At 49.1% G+C, this 22,717-nt stretch overlaps 9 protein-coding genes across 9 annotated transcripts; 6 read left to right on the top strand and 3 right to left on the bottom strand.

Annotated features, from left to right (window-relative positions):
- Positions 1 to 267: 267 nt before the first annotated feature.
- On the top strand, positions 268 to 921 carry EDB82DRAFT_514725 (uncharacterized protein). The gene is made up of 2 exons (XM_065608968.1): positions 268 to 461; positions 511 to 921. The coding sequence occupies exons 1-2, from the start codon at positions 340 to 342 to the stop codon at positions 668 to 670; spliced, it is 282 nt and encodes a 93-aa protein (XP_065463385.1). The 5' UTR covers positions 268 to 339; the 3' UTR covers positions 671 to 921.
- Positions 794 to 1,774, top strand: EDB82DRAFT_529812 (ankyrin repeat-containing domain protein; the record flags this gene model as incomplete). The annotated part of the gene is made up of 1 exon (XM_025738293.1): positions 794 to 1,774. One exon carries the CDS (start codon positions 794 to 796, stop codon positions 1,772 to 1,774), a length of 981 nt encoding a protein of 326 aa, XP_025593068.1.
- Positions 1,775 to 1,829: 55 nt separating this feature from the next.
- EDB82DRAFT_320222 (amino acid/polyamine transporter I) lies at positions 1,830 to 3,651 on the bottom strand. Its single transcript, XM_025738292.2, has one exon. The coding sequence runs from the start codon at positions 3,460 to 3,462 to the stop codon at positions 1,873 to 1,875; it is 1,590 nt and encodes a 529-aa protein (XP_025593067.1). The 5' UTR covers positions 3,463 to 3,651; the 3' UTR covers positions 1,830 to 1,872.
- A 1,231-nt stretch (positions 3,652 to 4,882) lies between these two features.
- EDB82DRAFT_434787 (P-loop containing nucleoside triphosphate hydrolase protein) lies at positions 4,883 to 6,189 on the bottom strand (the record flags this gene model as incomplete). Its single annotated transcript, XM_025738291.1, has 3 exons — positions 4,883 to 4,941; positions 4,992 to 6,032; positions 6,081 to 6,189. The coding sequence occupies 3 exons, from the start codon at positions 6,187 to 6,189 to the stop codon at positions 4,883 to 4,885; spliced, it is 1,209 nt and encodes a 402-aa protein (XP_025593066.1).
- Positions 6,190 to 6,581: 392 nt separating this feature from the next.
- On the top strand, positions 6,582 to 8,135 carry EDB82DRAFT_529809 (uncharacterized protein; the record flags this gene model as incomplete). The annotated part of the gene is made up of 2 exons (XM_025738290.1): positions 6,582 to 6,674; positions 6,720 to 8,135. The coding sequence occupies 2 exons, from the start codon at positions 6,582 to 6,584 to the stop codon at positions 8,133 to 8,135; spliced, it is 1,509 nt and encodes a 502-aa protein (XP_025593065.1).
- A 245-nt stretch (positions 8,136 to 8,380) lies between these two features.
- EDB82DRAFT_529808 (uncharacterized protein) lies at positions 8,381 to 9,376 on the top strand (the record flags this gene model as incomplete). The annotated part of the gene is made up of 2 exons (XM_025738289.1): positions 8,381 to 8,616; positions 8,668 to 9,376. 2 exons carry the CDS (start codon positions 8,381 to 8,383, stop codon positions 9,374 to 9,376), a joined length of 945 nt encoding a protein of 314 aa, XP_025593064.1.
- Positions 9,377 to 11,307: 1,931 nt separating this feature from the next.
- Positions 11,308 to 17,278, top strand: EDB82DRAFT_320153 (PLU-1-like protein-domain-containing protein). Its single transcript, XM_025738288.2, has 6 exons — positions 11,308 to 11,860; positions 11,932 to 11,980; positions 12,038 to 12,850; positions 13,007 to 13,098; positions 13,145 to 15,804; positions 15,854 to 17,278. The coding sequence occupies exons 1-6, from the start codon at positions 11,444 to 11,446 to the stop codon at positions 17,019 to 17,021; spliced, it is 5,199 nt and encodes a 1,732-aa protein (XP_025593063.1). The 5' UTR covers positions 11,308 to 11,443; the 3' UTR covers positions 17,022 to 17,278.
- On the bottom strand, positions 17,258 to 19,227 carry EDB82DRAFT_514712 (uncharacterized protein). Its single transcript, XM_025738286.2, has 4 exons — positions 18,469 to 19,227; positions 18,127 to 18,392; positions 18,038 to 18,076; positions 17,258 to 17,981 (listed from the first exon to the last, which is right to left on the bottom strand). The coding sequence occupies exons 1-4, from the start codon at positions 18,812 to 18,814 to the stop codon at positions 17,673 to 17,675; spliced, it is 960 nt and encodes a 319-aa protein (XP_025593062.1). The 5' UTR covers positions 18,815 to 19,227; the 3' UTR covers positions 17,258 to 17,672.
- A 190-nt stretch (positions 19,228 to 19,417) lies between these two features.
- On the top strand, positions 19,418 to 20,994 carry EDB82DRAFT_514710 (uncharacterized protein). The gene is made up of 2 exons (XM_025738285.2): positions 19,418 to 20,288; positions 20,339 to 20,994. The coding sequence occupies exons 1-2, from the start codon at positions 19,689 to 19,691 to the stop codon at positions 20,708 to 20,710; spliced, it is 972 nt and encodes a 323-aa protein (XP_025593061.1). The 5' UTR covers positions 19,418 to 19,688; the 3' UTR covers positions 20,711 to 20,994.
- Positions 20,995 to 22,717: the final 1,723 nt, after the last annotated feature.

The following is a 22,717-nucleotide window of genomic DNA, read 5'->3' as shown; positions in this document are numbered from 1 at the left end:
ATGGGCGAAACCTCTGCTAGGATCGTGGCTCATCAGGTATGAATTCTTAGACAATAATTGCCGATGCAGGTGCAGGCCGAATACAGCCGTCAAACTTGAGTATCGGCTTCCAAGGTGGCTGTGGGCGGGAGTTGTCTCAGTCGAAGTATGTCAAGACCCGAGGTTGAATTTGTCATTGCGTCCCTGCAGAGTGTTTAGTATAGGCCACGTTATTTACTCTCTGATAGAGCATCCTTCGGTACTACTTGAAAATATCCGCGAGGGCCACAAATACTTCCCCGACGATATCGACGAATTTGGCGATGCTATATTGGAGGTACCTAGACTCCACACAACACTATGCCGGTACACAAAGCTAAACAGACAAAAATTCAGTACGCAATATCTTGCCACAGATGGGAGGCTGCCGAAATCCTGTTAAAACTTTGGGAAAACTTGTTACCTCACCAAGGATTACCGAGGTTGGGCTGTCTGGCGATGAGTTTGACGGATACTGCTAACTTTCAATAGAACTGTCGGTTACCGCCTTAGAGGGGAGTATAGTGAATCCGAACAGCGTCCTGACTCGCTGTGTATTATACTGGAAAGAGTGACATCTTATATCCCTGACTGGAATGAGATTCATAGAAGCGATATCCATCTGGAGGCAATGGGTCCAGAAAGAACATGAGAAGGAATGTTGAAGGCGCTATGAGAGCAATCGTGGGCCATCGATGAGTTGGACGATTCTGGTTTCTTTCCGATCCGTCATGCAGTGGCCGTGGGAAACTTGGACGCACTCGACCTTTTGATCATGGCCAAAGCCAACATCAACCAGCACTGTTACACCGGATTCACTCCTCTTATGCATTTTGCATGTCACGGCCATGAGAGAGTGACAGCAAGACTTTTAGAGTCTGAAAAGTGTCGGATGAATGTGAATTATACGGCTCATAATAGATTCAGTGCGCTACATTGTGCCATATATAACAATACCCCAGCAATTGTCCGCATGTTACTTGAGGCTAGAGCGACAGTTAGATACTACCACAAACCCATTCTACACATTTTCTCCCATCACATCAAAGGCAGAGACGCCGCCGATAAGATACTCCAGGATTTACTGATGCATGGGGCAAACCTCGAGGAAAAGGATGTTTCTGATTTCACACCGGCCATGGCAGCTGTAAACAGCAAGAACATACTGGCATTGCGTATTCTAATTAGCGTAGGCGCATCGCTAACAGCCATAAACTCGGAGGATAACAACAACCTTCACATTGCGGCTGTTTGTCCTGATGTTGAGATGATCAACTATATTGGGAAACAGGATCTTTCCGCAGTCGAGGTGGAACAGCGAAATACCTTTAACAGTAACACTTTGTATATGCCATACGCAGCTTTCAGCCGTCCTAGCTGGAGAATACGCAATCATTTCCCGCGGCAGAGCGTGGAAGAGATCGAGGCATTCACTACATTCTATTTCGATTTATTGATCCCCGAATTGAGACGTCAAACGTCGACCATAGGCAGCCTTATTCGAGTTGTCAAACATAGAGACGTTACTGTGGCAACCAAAATACTGAATCAACTCATTGAGAGGAACGTCAGATGTAACCAGACAGACCTTGTGAGCTGGTACAGAGGGCTTAAAGGATATGTGATTGATGGTGGTTGGGACTACCTGCAAGATGTCCTGAAGGACGAATATGAGGATACGAACGAAAAGATTGGCCAAGCGGCTATTGCGAGAGGCAATGCAATTACAGATCCAGAAATGGTGGAGTTCTTCTAGATAAAGCAAGGCTGTATAAGGGATAACATGCTTGTAAGTGTGCGCTCAGCGACTCGGAACTTAATCACTAATTTCTTTTCATATATAGCTACATATGTTCATTGCTTCGCTGGTACATCAATCGCTCCTGACTGTTCGTCCTCCCCTTGACCATACAGGATATCATCAGAGACATCTTCAATCCTCAAAAAAGACTTGCTTCCCTTGACAAACCAGAAACCCAATGAGATGATAAGTAAAATTCCAAACACAGCGATGGCAAAGTTCATATCCGCAATAGCTGGGTTTGGTGAACCAGGAAAGAAGAAGAACACAGTGGTAATGACAGTATAAATGATGGAAACTGTGTTTAATGCTGGTCCAAATCTGCCCAGCCCAAACTCTCCTCCTGAAGGCAGCTTGTCTCGACCGACGATCATTAAGACAGCGATAGGAATTGCGTAAGATATTGTGAGGGCGATGGTGCTAACGCTCAAAATAGCATCGAGCGTGGTGCTAGAGAAGAGGTACAAGAGTCCGACAAGATTAATGATTACTCCTTGGAGGATCAACGAGCGAGCAGGGACCTCCCAGTACGGATCAACGTAAGAGAAATAATCTCCAAATGGAAGACCTCCATCACGGGCAAAACTCCAGGTAAGTCTTGAGGACGATGTCATAATCGAGATACCCTGACCAAAACCGTTGAAGATGAACAAAGCAATCAACGCAGCTGCTCCTTTGAGTCCCACAATGTTCTGGACCACTTCAATGAATGGGAAGCCAGAGGGAGGATCCAGAGTGGTGTCGAGATCCTGGATGCAGAACAAAGTAGCAACCAGGAAAATGAAGCCCGAGATAGCACCCATGACAATAGCCATCACCATTGTTCTGGGTCCATTTCGCCGAGGAGCTGGGATCTCTTCCACCATATGGATGACAGAGTCATAGGCTGTCAAGCCATAAGCAGCCTGTACAAGTCCAAGGAACCAAACGACGCCATCTGACCATCCTGTCTGGTTGATCCACGATCCAAAGACGAATCTAGCCGGTTGATAATCGAGGTCTGACTTCGTTCCAACGAGGATAGGCAGGAGGAGACAGAAAGTGGCGAAGAGGCCGACGAAGCCAACAGCGACGAAGTTGTTGAAGTATGGTAGGAACTTCTCGGAGCGGCAGCCGACATAGTTGACAAAGGTAAACAGGATATTGATTGCAGTATACACGAGGAACAATACCCAGCCTTTGCTGCCTCCTGTCCACTCGGGGTCGAACATGAGTTTCATCGACAAAACAAACTCCGCCATGAAAGCAATCTGCGAAGCAGAAAGACACCACCATCCAAAGGTGCTGATGAAAGCCGTCATGTAACTCATAAATCTCCCCGTCGCAGTCCTCCATAGTTTCGCAGTCCAGAATGCCTGTCCCAGCGCCGTCGGCATAGCAGAGCACATTTCACCAAGCGACATGGCGATGGCGAGGTTACAGAGACAAACCAGGACAAGACCCCATAAGCAAGTCACAGGTCCGCCATTCTGGATACCTGTCGCGAGACTCTGTGCGCATACAGCCCATGTACCTAGGATACAGAAGGCGAGGGATAGCATGCTCAGCATGCTGAACTTGCGAGAGAGGACTTGTTCATGACCGAGAGCGGCCAGGTCGAGAGCGTCGCGCTCGGCTTGATTCATTTGTGTCGCTTTCTCCATGGTACGCCAGAGCTTGAGTCGATGGTCGGGTGGTTGTAAAGGGAGGAGGTTGTGGGCATTCTCTGGCAGTCAATCAAGATATAATAGAATGTAGCGTATCTCAAGGTAATTTGATTCGGGTTGGGTATAGCAGTATGCTCCTGTTGAGTAGGGATGTCGGGCACTTTATATCCCTGAGTCCCATCACCAATACGTACTCAAACCTATCTTTTACCCCAGATATTCGCCGTTACATGGGGCCGATTTCTATTGACCACCTCCGTGCACTAGTTGGCCGCAATGCTTAAGTGTGCAAAGTATTTGCCGCATGCAGTATAGTGTGGCGGTTGGAGATTTCCATCTACAGCATAGGACAGGCATCCTTGGGGCAGAAGGTCTAAGCTAGTGGAGAGGGTTTGTTATCAGTTCCAGGTACTGGCTATGCAGAATTACGGATGTTTGATAAGGATGATGGATGGCATGGCATATCGTGCATATGTGAGTCCACATCTTTTCGTATACGGGCCGGGTATGAATCTTATGACCGGGTTTAGGTAAAACTTCGAGTAAAGGATGCGATGTATCGGAGAAAAGATATAGATGCATAAGAACTTATCACTAACTTATTGTGTAACCATCATAATGGAATAGCAGGGCCTAACAGCGGGCTGTAGCTGAGACCAATCATAACTTTGCCTAGTTAGTCTGAGAATATCAGTTCAACCGAGACTTTGACAATGTAGTTGCCAGACCTGTCACAGTAGTAGGCGACACAGGGACACTGATAAACAGTTGAGAAGTATCGTAGTCAAGTTGCAATTTGCATACCCCATGGGGAAGATCTCAGGTAGATCAAAAGGAAGCAATTCATCACGTAATAAATTCTTGGTTCCTCATCGCAATGACACTCTCGGGTCGTTAAAATTGGGCCTTGGTGGTTGATCTGAGTTGCAGGGGTATGTGTGTCGCATCCACATACCCATAAACTTCAAGATGGTGCTTGGACGAATTGGGAAAGTTGGGGCGACAGTAGATAAGAAGTACGGCCAGTCCAATAGTGCGTTTGCTATGAGTTGTTCGAGGTAGGTGGGCAAAGACTTGACTATTGACGCTTATGAGACGAAATGACTGCCGACGTGACGAATAACATTGTCAATTTATTGAGCCTTAAGCTGAACATGCTTTTTGCATTAAGTATTCTCAAACTGTTTGCTAATCCCGAGAAGCCCTTTGTTCAGGGTCAAAGTAATCCCCCCTGTTTTCTTTTGGCAATCTTTTCCTCGTGCAGTCTATATTCGAGTCAGTCAGTTGTGACAAGAGATGAGCAAGTCAAAAACTCACTGAATTCGGTACACGGCCCCCTTCCTCCGCTTCTACCACGTCCTCTCGACGCGGCGTTCCTGTTTCATAGCGATGATATTACAGTTCCCCAACTTCTGGCTTAAGCGATAAGGTCGGCAACGTTCATGGGCATCTCATCAATCTGGGTAGAGTAGTACACTTAAAAGGTCAGTGTTGGTTCCAGCGGACATCAAATCAAGGGCACTTACATTCAATGTCTCTCAAGATGCGCACGTCTTCGGTAGTAACGAAGTTGATAGCAACACCCTTGCGACCGAATCGCCCACTACGACCAATGCGGTGGATGTAGTTCTCACGGTTACTTGGCAGGTCATAGTTGATTACCAGACTGACCTGCTGAACGTCGATACCACGGGCCCACACATCGGTCGAGATGAGAACTCGACTGTTGCCCTGACGGAAGTCCTGCATAATGCTGTCTCGCTCCTTTTGGGGCATATCGCCGTGCATGCTGCTGACGGTAAAGTTGGCTTCGCGCATCTTGTCGGTGAGCCAGTCAACCTTGCGGCGTGTGTTGCAGAAGATGACGGCTTGCGTGATAGTGAGGGTGTCGTAGAGATCGCATAGGGTATCAAACTTCCAGTCCTCCTTCTCGACGGCGATGAAGTACTGCTTGAGACCTTCGAGGGTCAATTCGTCACGCTTGACGAGAATGCGAACAGGATCGGTCATGAACTTGGTCGTCATGTCGAGGACATCGTAAGGCAGGGTGGCACTGACGACCACGACTTGTGTGGCAGGAGGGAGGTACCGGTAGACATCGTAGATCTGCTCACGGAATCCCTTGTTGAGGAGCTCGTCAGCTTCATCGAGAACCAGCATCTTGATATGCCTAGTGCGCAAGTGTCGTCGTCGAATCATGTCTGCCACACGCCCTGGAGTGCCAGAGACAATGTGCTGGCCGTAGTCGAGCTTGCGGATATCTTCACCAACGTTTGTACCTCCGATACAAGCGTGGCATTGGACGTTCATGTAGTCACCCAGCGCCATTACGACGGACTGGATCTGAGTCGCCAATTCTCGTGTGGGTGACAAAACTAGGGCCTGTGTCTCGCGCACCGCGGTGTCGATGACCTGCAGCATACTGATGGAAAAGGTAGCGGTCTTTCCTGTACCGGATTGAGCCTGGGCGATGGTGTCACGGCCCTTGCAGACCTGGACGATGGCACGAGATTGAACAGCAGAAGGAGACTCGTATCCGTAAGCGTAGATGCCGCGAAGGAGGTTCTCTGGATGTTGTTAGCTCGATCATCATCAATCACAAGCTTGCGACGGACCCTTCAGTGACATGGACTCGAAAGTAGGATGGACCGTAACCTCCTTGGAGGTGGAAAACTCCATCCTCTCATCGGCCTTGCGATCGATTCCTCCTGCGCTTTCAGCCATAGTTTCGTTTTTGATTGTGGTTATTGGGGAAATGAAGAACAGCACTTCACGACGAAGTAAAGTCAAAGTTTTGGGGTGTAACTTTTAGTTGGAGCAAAGACGTAACGCGCAGCGCCGGGTATACTTCGGGATGATCAGTCTGGGGTGCCAGAAAGAAAAAGTAGAGCTCCCATTTGGAGGTAGAATGAGCTGACTAACTTATTTCGTCTTTCGTCAAACTCTAGTCAACTTTTCTACGTTGAAGCGCGCCTGAACGCCACTGAACTCGCGACGAAGCTCCGCAATTTTTAAAGCATCAGGCTCATCTTGACATTCACTCGTTCATCGATTGAGGGCCGTCACAGCACATTTATTGACGTTTTGAGAGTTTTTGTACCGCCAGATCCGCCGAAATGCTCGTCCTCGAAGAGCAGCGCTACATCCATGAGGATCTAGAGCGTCTTGAGCAAGGTATCGCTGATCGCATTCGCGACGAACCCAGACATGTGAGCAGCTTCAATTCCCTGACAGTTCGCCCGCTAACCCTTTAGATCCGTGATCGCCTCAATAGAGACCATGAGATTTCCCAACTACTAGATCAGATACAAGTCCAGTCAAGTAACCTTGTCGGCATCTACAAGGACGAAAACGGAGTTCGAGCACAAGAGATTCAGCAGATCGGTACAGGCGACCCATTCGCAGAGTTCTACAAGCAGCTCAAAGACGTTCGCGAGCATCACGAGAGATATCCCCATGAGCAAGCAGAAAACTCGGAGCAGCGATACAAGGTCAAGAGATCTGATGGAGAGCCGATGCCTTCAATTGTGGACTCGCTGTTCTCTGGAGAGGAAGCTTACGGACGATTCTTCGACTTGACGACCTCTCACGAAGCCTACCTCAACCTTCCCAATGTCAGACGACTCACATATCTGCAATATCTCGAGACTTTTGACAACTTTTCTCCAGCACATGGCGGTGTCACGAGAACAAACAAGTTAACAGATCAATACTTCAAGTATGTCGGTCAACTAGCAGATTACCTCGAGAGCTTCATGCGACGAACACGACCTCTGGAAAACGTGGGTAAGGTTCTCGCTTCTTTTGACGAAGAGTTTGAGACAGCATGGGAGAAGGACGAGATCCAGGGCTGGGAGAAGAATGTATCTTCAACAAACGGTACCGCCAAGGAGGCCAGCACGGCGGATGCGGTATGGTGCGATGACTGTCAGAAGGAATTCAAGAACGAGAATGTCTACAAGAACCATCTTACAGGGCGAAAACATATCAAGGCGGTAGAGCAGAGGAAACAGCGTGAAGAGCAAGACTCAGCCCCCACCAATGACGCTGTAAACGGAACCTCGGCAACGCGACTAAAAGAGCGCGCAGTGGCAGAGCGAGAGTACAGAGTGAAGCGACTTGCCAGTGCAATGAGCACGGAGCGAAGCGATACTAGAGTTAACGTGGAGCGCAAGCAAGGCATGACGGAGAGAGAGCGCGCGCAGGAGCTCGAAAACTATTTTAACTCTGAAGATGCACCTCAGGAGCCACAGGAAGAGGGTGAGGGCGATGATGAGGATGGCGAGGAGCGCATCTACAACCCCCTCAAGCTACCTCTTGCCTGGGACGGAAAGCCTATCCCCTTTTGGCTATACCGCCTTCACGGTCTGGGTGTCGAGTTTCCCTGCGAGATTTGCGGAAACTTTGTGTACATGGGCCGACGCGCATTTGACAAGCACTTTAACGAAGCGCGACACATTTACGGTCTCAAGTGTCTCGGCATCACCAACACAACGCTGTTCAGGGATATCACTGGTATTGCTGAAGCGCTGCAGCTGTGGGATAAGATTCAGAAGGAGAAGAAAAGAACTACAGTCGACGAGGGAAGCGTGGTGCAGATGGAGGATGGAGAGGGCAATGTCATGCCTGAGAAGGTCTACTACGACTTGCAGAAGCAGGGTTTGTTGTAGATGGATATGTACTATACGGCGCAGGGAACGTTGTTGGGGATATTTATGTCTCACAAAAGGATATACAGACGTAATACTACATGATACAATCGAATTCTTGAATAGTTTGACTCAACCGTTGCACGACTACCAAGTCTTGTAAAGGGGTACTAGGGATGACTTGATTAGTCATGACATCACATCGCCCCTCCAACTCACGCTCACACCAAGTAAACATCGTCAAAGTTTTATCATTCATCGCCGCCATGTCACAACTCCCAGGACCTATTCCAGCCTTGTACACGGTGTACGTCCTCCGCTCTTCAATTCGCCATGCCTCATTTTACATAGGTTCTACGCCTGCACCTCCCAGACGCTTAAAGCAACACAATGGTGTCGCTACCGGGGGTGCTGTGAGAACGGCAAAAGACAAGTTACGGCCATGGGAAGTAGTAATTGTGATATCGGGATTCCCGAGCTCCATCGCAGCTCTCAAGTTCGAGTGGGTTCAAATTTGTCACGGGGTAAAGTTTAAACACTGACTGTGTTACAGGTGGGCTTTGACGAATCCTCATTTAACGTCGAGTATTCCATCAGACGAACGGATTACAAAACGAGCACCTAAAAAAAAGGGTCAAAGGAAATCAAAAAGACCCATTCATAGTGCCATTTCTATTGTGTCCAACCTCCATCTACTCACTGGAGTGCCGACTTTTGCACGGTGGCCACTTACCCTACATTTCTTTGCAGAAGAGATCAAGAGGAAGTGGGATACCTGGCTTGTATCTAAAGACGCAAAACCCCGAGAAGGTCTCAGGATTGAAACGGATTACAAACCAGAAGGGGATTCAGCGGAACCATGGGGTATTCACGCGCTGCCCCTCAACTACGCACCTCTAAAACCCTACGTCGAGAAGGCGCATAACATCGTTTCATTTGAACGCGAAGGGGATTGCGTTCATTGCCACGAGACGCTACAGTCAGGAAGCGGACTTTACCCGATATGTCCTCACCAAGGATGCGAGGCCATGGGTCACTTGGAATGCTGGGGAAAATATGCCCTGCAAGGCGAAGATGAGGGTGTTGTGGTACCGCTGTCCTGCAGGTGTCCGAGCTGTGACGGGAATATTAATTGGATTGATATGATGAAGGAACTGACACTTCGTATACGAGGACCGAAAGAGGTAACAAAACTGCTCAAGAAGCCACGGCGTACGAAGAAAGCTATAGCGGCTGAAACTGAGGCTGAGGAGGACATTTGAGTATCGGTTGGGAGATTGGGTTTATTTTGGCGTTGGTTGATACCCGCTCTTGTTTTAGGTGACATAATAAATGATAGCTGTCAGGCTTGGTATTTTCATTATCTTTGTGCAGTGACCTCTCATGTTGACTGTACCAATAACAATTTGTCAGTGATATAATATAAAGATTGATACGATATACACTTCGCGATTCCCGTGCCGTAAGTTTGAACCATGAGCCAAAGTTAAGCCATCAAATTCGTGGTGTAAATGAAGCCAAAACCAACCTCATCGTAGTGCATTCTAACCTGTCGCTTGCCTATTTCCCCCCCGGTTCCCCACGCAAGTTGACTTGCTGACCGGGAAGACCCCAGCGTTTGCGCTGAACGTCATCTCACCATGATTGGCTCGTTAGCGGGCGATTATGAACCACCCCCTGTTCACTGAGAGTTGGATATCAGATTGGATTCGGTTTTTTTTCTGGGCCCGCCTTTTTTCCTTTCTTTTGAAGCCCAGCTTGTGGCCCGTCAGACTTTTAGGGGCCATGCCATTGAGCAGCCACGCGGTGAACAAGGAAATGATGCCAGTCAGCGCGTGACTGTTCTCCAATGTCACCATCATCTGCCGCATTCGGATACATTATCCTCTTCTTCTCCATGACGACGTGGCCCAAAACAATCGACAACGCCTTGATGTTTTTGTTGTAAGACTGCGATGCTCAATTTAATACGGTTGTTTGTTGCTGAACTTGTCGAATTGCGACAGTATGATTCAGTTATCGTGGTAATAACGCGCCTCACAAGGCTGTAGGCATCCTCCCTGACGGCTCGCTTCACCCATCGTCGCATAGCCTATGTGGAGACAAGAACAAGGTTCTGAATTGTAATATTTCGCGATGATAGTCGCTTCCCAGACCCCTTTAAAAGAATAACATATTTCGCCGATTGAGCTCATATTCTCATCTTTTGTGCCCGACATGTTGCTTTTGTGGACGTTGACGATGTGGTTCTCGGTAGAGGGGGCACCGGCCGGATGTCGTCTCTAGTGGGTCCGCCACATGAGTTTTCGGGTCCTTGTATCAGAACGGCGTTTCTCAGCGCTGTAACAACCAACAATGGTTCGGTGGCCTTGAAAAGAATGTTGTGAATTGTCAAAATTGAGAAAGAAACAAAGCAGTCAATAAAGGCATAGAAATTCGTTGTTGCTGTTCATTAATGTTTCTGAGATTTGTATTTGTTGGCCCGAACCCACCGGTCCTTCCTCCGTACTGTATGTAAATGAGCGAGGATGGCGGATACTTTGTACCTGGCGCCATGCGCGTCCTAAACGGAGGTACCCCCAGGAACCTAAGCCTGTACCTCCTGCCGCACCCTTCCCTTTCACACCCCCGTCCTTGTTCTTTCTCTTTCCCTTTGTGTGCAAAGGTACCTGCCGAAGCTAACCTGGGCGCTGAATACTGAACTGGTCGGTCGCTCGCGCCTCCAAGATCTAAAGTTACCTTTAGGATTCCCTCGACCCATTCCCACCTTCCCATCTTCGTTCCCACTCACACCCACTCTTCACCCTCCGCTCCTTCCTCACTTTTGGCTCTTTCATACAACATCGACAATCACGCTTGAAGCTAGATTGCTCGTTCTTTCAACCATTACCACAAGTAAAATCCAGTGCCATCACTCTAGCCTTGACACGCACAATATCGACCGTGTCATTCGCATCTTTGGTGTTTTTATATTGACCTTTTCGTTGTGAGTATGTATTTTATTCTTGATGTTAGTTGGTCATGGTCTCTTGTACTCCCTTGTAACATGATAACTACTATATATAAACTAGACATTAACCTTCCACTGCAGGCTTGAAAGACGACTCCGATCTCACGCCTCTCAGCTGCTTCACCAGTACATGCAAGCTGCTTCTCGTCGCGATTGAGACTTCTTGCCTGCGATGCTGATATTTCATTAACGAAGGGACTGCCCGAGTATGAAGTCGATGCACGCCGCGTAACCGTAACGCTCGATCGATACCCCAATACGTTTCTCTATTAGTCGTTTGCTACTCGTCAATCTCTGTTCATCATCATTCGCGTTCGCCATGGTTTCAGTACCAACTGTCGGCGCCGTCGCCCCCTCGGGCACTCATAGCACAAACGGAAGTTCGCGAAGCTCACCCAGTGCCACTACCGCTGGCCTCTCGTCGAAACCCAAGCCGAAAGTCAACTCCAACGGATACCACCCGAACAATCCACAGACTCCTCTTAGCTCTCTTTCAAGTACTGCCTTGGACCTGACTTCTGTTGAACGTCGTGGACAACCTACCGCAGTCAGAGAAAAAGTCAAGGAGAGTCGCCCACATGGTCTTCAAGAGGCACCTACGTATCGACCAACCGAAGAAGACTGGCGAGACCCTTTCGAGTATCTACGGAAAATCACACCCGAAGCGAAGAAGTTTGGCATATGCAAGATTATTCCCCCCGATTCTTGGAACCCAGAGTTTGCAATCGATACCGAGGTACGACAATCTGGCGCATTATAGCGCGTTTTGAGGCTATATGTACAAGATGGCTCGTGCTAATTATGTAGAAATTCCATTTTAGGACTCGAAAACAAGAGCTGAACTCCGTGGAAGGGAGTACGTGTTTCACCCTTTTCTGACCATATCGTTTGGACTTTGGCTGACATGTCGCAGGTACACGTGCTAATCTCACCTATCTCGATGGCCTCTCAAAATTCCACAAGCAACATGGCACGAATCTTCATCGCTTACCATACGTTGACAAGAAACCACTTGATCTTTATAGGTTAAAGAAAGCGGTTGAGTCAAGAGGTGGCTTTGAGAAGGTTTGCAAGCACAAGAAATGGGCAGAAATAGGCCGTGATTTGGGATACAGTGGCAAGATCATGTCGTCACTGTCAACGTCCCTGAAGAATTCTTACCAACGATGGTTATGTCCGTACGAGGAGTACCTCCGGCTGGCGAAACCTGGTGTTCATCAACAGCTGGAGCAGGAATATGGTGGACCATTGACCCCGAGCCCTGGGCAGACCCCGGTCAGACGGTCCAATGTCAACACTCCTGTGAGCCTCCGAGGTGATTCACCAGCGCGTAATGCCTCCGACGCTTTACAGGCAACCCTTGGTGGAGTAAAGACCGAAACAGATCGCGATGCTCCCATGGCTGATGCACCACCTCTACCACCAGCGCCTACGTCTGGTGGATTCACTGCTGTCAACTCCGGATTTACCGCGGTGAATTCTGGCTTCACAAGTGTAAATCGCAGTGCAACTAGTGAGCCTAAAAGCTTCACACCTGATCCCAAGCGATTTGAAAGCCCCACACCGTCCGCAAAGAACACTCCAGATAACCGGGCATCAAGCTTAAAGGCTACAGCGTTAAAGCGTCAGCTTAGTGGTGAAGAGTCCTCCGACTCAGCCAAGAAGGACAATGACCTGGACGATTCTGAGGCGGCTAGCAGCCGTCGCAGTAAGCGACTCAAGAAAGGTAAGTTGGTACAACTGTATTCTATTCTCTTGGCGTCAATTCCCATTGTCGCATACATGCTGCGTCTTGACGTTGGCGACCAAGCGCAGGGATTTTAACTGCAATGACCGACCGCGTTTTTCATTGGTTCTATGACTCCCAGACTAACATCGACAGATGCCGTCCCCACTGTGGCTGGATCGCACATGACGCCATTCCGTCCTTCAGTACCAAGAATTCCACGAGAAGAGCCACTACCACCAGGAGAAGTAAGTTGAATACCACTGCTCAATGTAATGTAGCTGACGTTTCTAGAAATGCGAGACTTGTGGGAGAGATGACAACATTCTACTGCTTTGCGAATCTTGCGACCATGCCTATCATCCAGGATGTCTCGATCCACCTTTGAAGCGAAAGCCCGATAGCGAATGGAACTGTGCAAGATGTCTTGTTGGAGACGGCCAGTTCGGTTTTGAGGAGGGCGGTTTGTACTCGCTCAAGCAATTTCAACAAAAAGCAAACGACTTTAAGCAGGGTTACTTTGAGAAGAAGATGCCTTTCGACCATGAGCTAAATTGTCACCGACCTGTTACTGAAGAAGACGTGGAGACGGAATTCTGGCGACTGGTTGCTGACCTCGAGGAAACCGTAGAGGTCGAATACGGAGCCGATATCCATTGTACGACTCATGGTTCAGGATTCCCAACTGCAGAAAGAGATCCCAGCAACCCATATGCAACTGATCCCTGGAACCTAAATGTTCTTCCATTCCACGGCGAGAGTTTGTTTAAACACATCAAATCAGACATTTCCGGTATGACAGTTCCTTGGGTTTATGTGGGCATGATATTTTCGACGTTCTGTTGGCATAACGAGGATCATTACGCCTACTCTGCCAATTACCAACACCTTGGTGCCACCAAAACATGGTACGGCATACCGGGTGAGGACGCCGAGAAGTTCGAAACGGCTATGAAGGAAGCTGTGCCAGAGCTCTTTGAGACTCAGCCGGATCTCCTCTTCCAGTTGGTAACACTATTAACTCCTGAGCAATTGAAGAAAGCAGGCGTCCGTGTATACGCTCTTGATCAAAGAGCTGGCCAGCTCGTCATCACTTTCCCACAAGCTTACCATGCTGGTTTTAACCATGGATTCAATTTCAACGAAGCAGTCAATTTCGCACCTGAAGATTGGGAACCTTATGGACTTGCCGGCGTGGAACGATTGCAACTGTTCCGAAGACAGCCATGCTTTTCTCATGATGAGCTATTGTGGACTGCTGCAGAAAGCACCGCAACTGGCCTTACAATCCAGACGGCGAAATGGTTGGCACCCGCTCTCGAGCGTATACATAAACGAGAACTTGAGCAACGTAGAGACTTCATCGCAAAGCACGTTGAAGCAGCCCCGCATCGATGTGAAAGTACAGGAGGTGACGAATCATGCTCTTTGAAGATCAAGGTCGAGAACGAGGATCTTCAAGATGAGGATGAACAGTGCTGCTGTTACTGCAAAGCCTTCTCATATCTGTCACGATTCAAGTGTATACAGTCAGGCAAGGTTCTTTGTTTACTGCATGCTGGATATCATGCATGCTGCAACATGCCTGAGCAGGAGCGCTTCCGAGGTGACGAGCATGTCCTCTTCTTTCGCAAGGAGAGGCAAGACATGGAAATGATACACCAAAAGGTGTTGGAGAAGGCGCAAACTCCTGATTTGTGGGAACAAAAATATGAGAAGCTACTCGAAGAGGAGCCTAAGCCATCGCTCAAATCACTGCGTGCACTTCTTCACGAGGGCGAACGCATTCCACACGATCTTCCTTCACTATCAGTTCTGCAAGACTTTGTCAATCGATGCAACGACTGGGTGGAAGAGGCAACAAACTACATCGTTCGGAAGCAACAGAATCGACGCAAGAACGAAAAGGCTTGGCAGTCGAGCATGCGGAAGTCCATCGGTAGCGCGGAACATGATCAAAAGGAGAGAGAGTCGAGGAACGTCAGCAACATCTATCGACTACTAGAAGAAGCTGAACGAATCGGGTTCGACTGCCCCGAAATACTCCAGCTTCAAGAGCGCTCTGAAGCAATCAAGCAGTTCCAGATGAGCGCATCCCAGGCTTTGAAGAACACATCCAGCTTGTCGGCAGACATGATTGAGAAGCTTCTTGAAGAAGGGCGAACCTTTAATGTGGATACTCCTGAAGTCGACGAGTTATCTAAAGTGTTAGAACAATCTCGCTGGAATGAACGAGCACGCAACAACCGAGGAGTCTACATGACCCTTAAGGAGGTGCAAGATCTCATCGAAGAGGGTAATCGGCTTGAGATTCCCCCTTATAACGATCACCTGACCTTCTACCGTGACCAAATGGTTGCTGGTCAGCAATGGGAGACAAAGGCCAAGGAGCTTATTGTGGCAGAATTCGTTCACTACCCACAACTGGAATCCCTCTCGGCGCAAGTGCAGTTAAACGCACTTCCTGTTTCGCAGGAGACATTGAGCGCTGTCGACCAAATTCTTCACAAACAGCGCGAAGCGCACCGCCAGATCATTGACTTAACTACACGATGTCGCGATCCCGACTTTCGCCAGAGACCCAAGTACGCTGAGGTCGTGGAGATCCAGAAGAAGCTGGAAGAGCTCAATTCGAAACCGAATGGTACTCTTGATCTTGAAAACGAGCGCAAACGTCATGAAGATTGGATGCGCAAAGGTAAGAAACTTTTCGGAAAATCTAACGCACCATTGCACATTCTCAAGAGCCACTTGGAGTATGTCCTAGAACGCAACATGGATTGCTTTGATATCGAGCACGACACGCCAAGAATGCCCGGAGAGCCTGTTTCGAGAGAAGTCAGCCCCGAGCCTGGAACGAGCAAATGGGACGACAGTAGATCCAGGCAAGTATTTTGTATTTGCAGGAAAATCGAGGCCGGAATGATGATTGAATGCGAAAGATGCCATGAATGGTAAGTTGTTCTGGCGTTGACAAATGGGGTACCACTCTAACTTTGCTAGGTACCACTACAAGTGTCTGAAGATTGCTCGTGGCAAGGTCAAGGAGGATGAGAACTACACTTGTCCAATCTGTGACTGGCGCATGAAGATCCCTCGAGATGCATCCCGACCTAAATTAGAGGATCTGTTAGCGCTCTCAGATGAAATGAGAACGTTGCCTTTCCAACCAGAGGAAGAAGAAGTGTTGACGAAGATTATCGACAACGCAGAATCATTTCGACGACATATAGCTCGCTATTGCAGTCCACTGCTATCTACGGAAGCTGAAGTAGAGACACAGCGATTTTACCTGCGCAAGATTGAAGGCGCTGAAGTTTTGTTGACATATGAGACGAATTTCTTCCGTCAAGAGCTCCACAAGTGGTCTCCTGTGGCCCCCGAACCCCCGCCTATTCAAGAACAGTCCCGAAGCACACGGAAGCCTCGGCCGACAAAGCTTCAGAAGATGCTCGTCGAGTATGGCGTCGATAACCCCGATGACCTTCCAGAGCATGCCAAGGGGAAAGCTAACAGTTTACGCCGAAAAGCAGCCAACGCAGAAGCGGCGGCGGCAGCAGCAGCAGGTTCACAACCAGGTGCCTTTCCACCACCACCCACAGGAGCTGGAGGGTACAGCGGGTCGTCATATTACTCGCGACCTGGTGAGGTTGGAAGCCCTTCCAGCTCTGGACATGCTGAACGCCGAGAGTCTCATTCCTCGAGTCGCACCAGGGATAACTCTATCAACCTCGACAACGGGTTGCATCTTGGACCACTAGGAGTCGGCGGACCACAGTTGGTTGCTGATGTTTCCTCAATGTCCTTGGAGGAGAGACTTCTTCAAGGCCAAGAGGATGGTATCAGCTTCCAAACGGATGCTGAAAAGAGCAAGGCTTTAGAAATCCTTTCAAGAACTGAGCTGGGCCGAAAGCAAGCCGAGAGACTTTGGGGCCCCAATGTCTGGGGTCGTGGACGCGGTTCCATAAGTGACGCTGGCAGACGCTTGTCTAATCCAATAGATGAGGACATGATGAGGCAAGACGAAGGCAACGTGGACCAGATGTTTAAGGAGATGACAAACCAAGATGAAGAAGACGACAAAAGAAACGACAACGGAGACGTTGAAATGACTGCAGCATCATTGGAGAAGGAGAGGAACGGCATGGATGCTTTGCTCGACGGGGCGTGAGCTTCTTTGAGATTAATATAGGTGCAGGGCGTTCTCATTCGGCAAAAAAATACCAGAAGGAATGGAGTCATGGGAGGCCAATGCAATTAGGTGTTTGTGAGCTAAAATCCCTTTCTATACTTGATGCATAAGATGCATAAGACGAGCGCCTGGCAGCGGAGCATTAGCTAAGGATTTGAGTCAGTTTGTCGTCGTTGTACGACTTTGTATACCTTGTCAGTTAGCCTGTATGTGAATAATGAATTAATTGTCAATCACTTGCAAACATTCTAATAAAGTGATTTTTTTCTCTCTCCAGGGCGTTGAGCCCGGACGTATCTAATGGGACAATGGCTAATGAACGCTTCTACCCGCCTGTTTTCCAATATTTGATGACAACCTAGACCTGAATATGTTGAAGACACGGTCTCTTTCTTTCTGTGCCCCAAACCGTCCCACAAGGAGAAAACACCCCAAACCTGACCGTAAACGCCAAAAAAATGCAGATAATCAAAGGTGATGGTACCCTGGGTAAATGACAGACAGACAAGTACCCTTCCTATACATGGTGAATGTTGCGTTGCTTCATAGGTTTATAGTTATTTTCCATCATGAGCATGTTGAAGAATTGCTTCGGACTTTGTGCAGTCCCCGACCTTTTGTTTCTACCTCTTATCTCTTGTTAATGCCGATGAGGTTGAGGAACTCGTTGCGTGTCTTGGACTTGCGCTCGAAGCAGCCGAGAACGCAGCTGGTAATGGTGCTGGTGGTAGTCTTTTCGACGCCACGCATCACCATGCACAGGTGGCTCGACTCCATGACCACAGCAACACCCTGGGGCTTGAGGATCTCCATGATGGCATGGGCGACTTCCTTGGTCAGACGCTCCTGGATCTGAAGACGTCGAGCAAACATCTCGGCGATTCGGGGGAGCTTGGAAAGGCCAATGACGGTCTCGTTAGGGATGTAACCGATGTGCATCTGCGGGGGTCAACGTCAGCTCGGAAGGATTGCGGAATTGGCGGGATTTTGCTTACCTTGCCGGTGAATGGTACAAGATGGTGTTCGCAGAGAGACTGTCCCTTGTTAGCAGAGGTTTCTGTCAATTGATGGGCAAAAGACTTACGAAGACTTCAATGTCCTTGACAATGACCATCTCGCTGTGTCCTTCTCTGAACAGAGCGTTGTTGACAATGTCTTCGGCGTTGACCTGGTACCCCTTGGTCAGGAATAGAAGCGCCTTTGCATAGCGCGAAGGCGTATCGAGAAGACCCTCTCGATCGGGATCCTCGCCGACACATTCGAGAAGAGTGCGCACAGCACCTCGCATGCGATCCAGTCGCTCGACCTGCTGCTCCTCCGTCTCTTCCCGACGCTCTCGCGTTCCACGGCCTAGATAGTGAGCTTTGTCAGTAAAAGAAAGCTATGCGCAAATTAATGTTAAGCAGGAAGTATGGTAAGAACATACTGGGTCTGCTGAGACCGTCAAAGTCAATCACAGGGCTGGGCGATCTGCTGGCCTTGACAACAGCGCTTCCCTCCTCAGGAACAACAGAAGCGCGACGCTTCTTGGGGATGGGTTCATCGCGGGGGTCTCGGGAAGCTTTAGCCAAGCTGTTGCGACGCTGCGAGAAAGCATTGGGCTTTGCGCCGTTAATCGCAGCTGTCTCGCCGTTCTTCCTCTTGCGCTCCTTGCGCTCGCGACGCTTTCTGCGACGGGCTGAGTCGTCGCTGCTGGAAGACGAGCCAGAAATGCTTGCTGCGTCTTGGGATCGCTTGTGCGAGGGGATGACGCCGTCTTCGGAGGGGGCCATTGTGGCGAGCTTTTTTTTTTCTTATCGTGTAGTAGTGGTAGTGGGAGGGGTGAGAAAGGGATTGAAGATGGGATGATGAAAGAGAGGAAAGATGAAGGAGAAGGAAGATTTCTCCAATTCGTAAAGTATAAATAAGAAACCCAATCGCAAAAGAAAACGGACGATTAATACTAGACGAGAAGTAGAGGGAGCAAACAGCTTCTAGTTCAAGGTAAGGTAGCACAATTGAGTCAGGGTCCAAAACATTCAATCCAATGGCCGGATCGGAGAACCGAAAATTTAGAGGGGCCACGGGATTAGGATGGACTATGAACTAATCAAGTTTGCGGGGGTGCTCAGTGCATCATTTCCAGTGAACTTGAGTCGCTAACTAACAGGCAGCTACAGATCCGTTGTTATCCAGTGGAATTATATGCGAACGAGACAAGACTGCTTTATCTTATCAGTGGGTGGATTGACGTCAATTGTTGGCTACTGCCCAATCACGATTCTCACTGAACAAACGGTCATGCCACCGTGGGTCCGATCATGTGAGCCAACACGTGACTCAACTCAAGGAGAATCCTCACGGTCTCCGTTCGGTATTGAGAAACGCGTTGCAGCACGGATCATCACTCCGAAAGCCGTCAGAACGAAACATTCAAGAACCGATTAGACATACGACGCCGACAATCGGCATATCGAAAACACGTATCCCACTTCTTACCGAAGCGCCTTCTCGGTACATTATTCATTCGAAGCTTTCTCGCTGTTTGCGTGCAACACCGTGCATTCTTGACGCTACTCCTCGATTCAAGCATCGCCAAAACTCCATCTCTTTTTACCCTACTTATTTATCTACGCATCTCAAGTGATAAAACATACCATCGCAATCATGGCTTCTCCCCCTTACGCTACTTCCCCGTCAGGAATGTCGCCTCCTTATCCATCACCCGCTCAAATCCCCAACAAGAAGCGCTCTTCAGGTATCGACGCCAACGCGCCTCCTCACAAGCGACGCAAACCATCAACCCTCTCTCAAGCCTCCGTCGCAGCCGCAGCGGCCAACCATCCTCTTCGTCAAACATCGTTCCCCCCCGAAGCTCGATCGCCTTACCCGCGCTCTCCCTCTGTAGACGCTCAGTCTCATGTGAGCGGCAGCGCTGTCAGCACAACGGCTAGTGGAGCGCCCAAGAAAAAACGCGGTCGCAAGGCCAAAAATGCAAAGCAGGATGATGCGAGTGAGGCGACGCCCAGTCTCGTTGGTGGGCGGGCTCCAACTGCTGTGGGCGGACAGGGTGGTGATAAGGAAGATGACGATGAAGATGATGAAAAGGCTGAGATGGCGTTGGAGGATGTTGTTGCGCGAACTCAGGAGCAGAAGCAAGAGGAGATTCGTCTACGAGCTATGCTTGTCGAGGCATTCGACTCTCAGCAGTACAACCGATATGAGCTCTGGCGCGCGGCCAAATTAGCCGATAGTGTCGTTAAACGAGTAAGCGACATCTGCGTTTACATCATAAAACAAGTTGCTAACAGTCATAGGTCGTCAACGCCACAGTCTCCCAATCCGTGCCTCAAAATGTCAGCACAGCCGTCAAAGCGGTAGCCAAGCTATTTGCGGGAGAAATCATCGAAGCTGCGAGGAACGTTCAAGGCGAGTGGATTCACGCGGGAGAGAAACAAAGCGAACTGCCTACGCCGCCACAGTCTACGAATGACGACCCGGATGCAGCTGAGGAGGAAGTCGATCTCAAGCGCGGTCCGTTACGACCTGATCATCTACGCGAGGCCTGGCGACGCTATCGAGTTTCGGGAGAGAGTCGAGGTGTGGGTGTGCAGCAGCTTTGGCATGCGCAGCAAAACGATGGCGTGGATCGTTTCTCGACACGCACGGGGAAGCGACTCTTCAAGTGAAGTATGATCAAGTATGTACGATGAGAGTTGTTCCGTGCGAAGATGACAAGAAGTCATTTTTACAGGAGACAGGAAGCCCGTCGTGCAAGGATGACATGTGTAAGATGCTTTACAGGAACTATCCCAGAGGCCATGACAAAAAACGCCTAGATATGGCGGAAATAATGGCTGTGATTGGTAAGGCGGGAGTACAGGGATGATGATTCTTTTCAGCGCATAATGATACCCCAAAATCCGAGATAGAACATAGAAATACAATAATATAACCAAAAGTATTCAATATTAGACTTAAGCAATCGTGTAAAACCATCAAATAACCAAAAGTATACATCTACGGATACGACAATTCCCCCCATCGGCAGATGGCGCTTTTGAAAATAAACCCAGCAAGTCACAAGACGCAAAACATTATCCGTATCGGCAAAGTGCATCAACAGACTCCACGTGGTTGGTTCGGGGAGTTGGCGGAAATCCTATACAAAAGCAGTAAGGCTCTGTAGGGCGTAATCTCAACCCCAAATACGAAGTCACGAATGACATTCGAGCAAGCACAGTCATCCCCAATCTCTACCCGCTCTATTGCCGCGTTTCAAGGACTGCCGAGGTGGTGTGTGTGGGATAAAAGGTCAAACCTGAGAGAAGATGCATACTATACCGTTCGATTCATTAGTGCCATGTCAAGATGGCGGTCATGACTTTTGAGGGAGTGGGCGAGTGTGTCACATCACGATGGGTGCTGGATATGGCTTCATCGCAAGAAATCATGCTGATCGCCGTTTTGGATCATTCTTGGCCGGCGTAATGCGCTTTGAAGACCAGGCTGCCAAGAGGAGACCGCCGGGGGACAAGGGAAAGACGGCACGCACACAGCCACGTTGTTTTCCCAGTTAAAAAGGGAAAGAATAATGTCAATGGAGCCAAGTCTTGGCTGCTGAGGTCTCGACTCTTGAGCGTGACACTCTCCGATAGTGGGTTCCGCACCGCAGGTCCAAGGGCAGAGCAGAGCAAAAGCTACCGGCTCTTGGAGACATGTGTTCCTTGTCTGTTGTATGGTGACTTGCTCTGTCTATTGGCCAAGAACCGAATGACATTAGCATCTCGTCAGCCAGGAATCTCAGCAGAATGGTATTGACGAAGAGAAATGCATCAGTGACAACTTGAGCAAGGAGTTAAGTTAGACGTCGAGTCTTGGCAAAACCATCGCGGTCTAGAACTGCCAATTGACAATTGTGTCCAATCACAACGACTCCTGCTAGGTCTCAAGCACCGTGCCTGACCATGCACAACAGTCCTTCATCAACCTGAATAGTCAATATCGCAGCTTGACCGGCTATAAGAAGCCGAGAGGCTGGCTTGGCAAGTCGGCTGGCCCGAGAGTCCGTGGCGCAGCAAATGCGAGCCTAGCAATGCGTTGAAAAATACGGGGCGCCTAGGCTTCTGGGCATCCCGCAAGCAGAGACAATCTGCCCTGTAAGATCCGGGTCTTTTACAGGGCATTCAAGGGAGGTAGCAGGTTTAGGGCGGAAAACTCGACCAAAGTCCCCACTGCCTGGTCGCCTGTCACTGTTGGCCAACGACGTGCGTTTCATGACTGTTAAATTAAAAATGTCCTCGTAATGATCGGCCAAGGATTATCGTAGAGGATCGAGAATCGAATGGTAGCGCAGTTCCCAGTTCACTCTCGCAGTTGCCCATAAACCCCTTGCTTGTCTCATTGGCTCACATACCTATAAACTTTCCAACGGGTTGAGTAAGCACGAAGTCGTGATAGGGTTGTCATGGCCGAACCTATGTTTAAATATCATTGGCGCTAGCGTTTCTTGACATCGGCTGGATCTGCATCGTAAAGACATGGGTCTTTGCCAAGAGGTCGGAGCTCGGCCGTCAACGCGCGTCCTGCTTGGCAAATCAATCAAATGGTGACCTTCATCAAGAAGAGCTCAAGTCTCATATGGACTGGCGTTCGCCATCGTTGACGTAGCGTAGACTTTTTGGATCGGCATCCAG

The sequence above is a fragment of the Fusarium venenatum genome (genome assembly GCF_020744135.1).
Source record: "Fusarium venenatum strain MPI-CAGE-CH-0201 chromosome Unknown EDB82scaffold_4, whole genome shotgun sequence".
Lineage (NCBI taxonomy): Eukaryota > Fungi > Ascomycota > Sordariomycetes > Hypocreales > Nectriaceae > Fusarium > Fusarium venenatum.
Note: the sequence above shows the minus strand (reverse complement) of the source record. Positions and strands in the feature narration are given on the sequence as shown.

What these genes read in the sequence shown, in the direction of transcription:
- EDB82DRAFT_320153 (XM_025738288.2), top strand. Translation starts at nt 11,444, where the DNA reads ATGGTTTCAGTACCAACTGTCGGCGCCGTCGCCCCCTCGGGCACTCAT. An exon ending in CAGTAAGCGACTCAAGAAAG is followed by an intron (nt 12,851 to 13,006) that starts GTAAGTTGGTAC and finishes TAACATCGACAG; the next exon opens with ATGCCGTCCCCACTGTGGCT. An exon ending in TGCGAAAGATGCCATGAATG is followed by an intron (nt 15,805 to 15,853) that starts GTAAGTTGTTCT and finishes TAACTTTGCTAG; the next exon opens with GTACCACTACAAGTGTCTGA.
- EDB82DRAFT_514725 (XM_065608968.1), top strand. Translation starts at nt 340, where the DNA reads ATGCCGGTACACAAAGCTAAACAGACAAAAATTCAGTACGCAATATCT. An exon ending in CCTCACCAAGGATTACCGAG is followed by an intron (nt 462 to 510) that starts GTTGGGCTGTCT and finishes AACTTTCAATAG; the next exon opens with AACTGTCGGTTACCGCCTTA.
- EDB82DRAFT_320222 (XM_025738292.2), bottom strand. Translation starts at nt 3,462, where the DNA reads ATGGAGAAAGCGACACAAATGAATCAAGCCGAGCGCGACGCTCTCGAC.
- EDB82DRAFT_514712 (XM_025738286.2), bottom strand. Translation starts at nt 18,814, where the DNA reads ATGGCCCCCTCCGAAGACGGCGTCATCCCCTCGCACAAGCGATCCCAA. An exon ending in TGACGGTCTCAGCAGACCCA is followed by an intron (nt 18,393 to 18,468) that starts GTATGTTCTTAC and finishes CTCACTATCTAG; the next exon opens with GCCGTGGAACGCGAGAGCGT. An exon ending in TTGTACCATTCACCGGCAAG is followed by an intron (nt 17,982 to 18,037) that starts GTAAGCAAAATC and finishes TGACCCCCGCAG; the next exon opens with ATGCACATCGGTTACATCCC.
- EDB82DRAFT_514710 (XM_025738285.2), top strand. Translation starts at nt 19,689, where the DNA reads ATGGCTTCTCCCCCTTACGCTACTTCCCCGTCAGGAATGTCGCCTCCT. An exon ending in CCGATAGTGTCGTTAAACGA is followed by an intron (nt 20,289 to 20,338) that starts GTAAGCGACATC and finishes TAACAGTCATAG; the next exon opens with GTCGTCAACGCCACAGTCTC.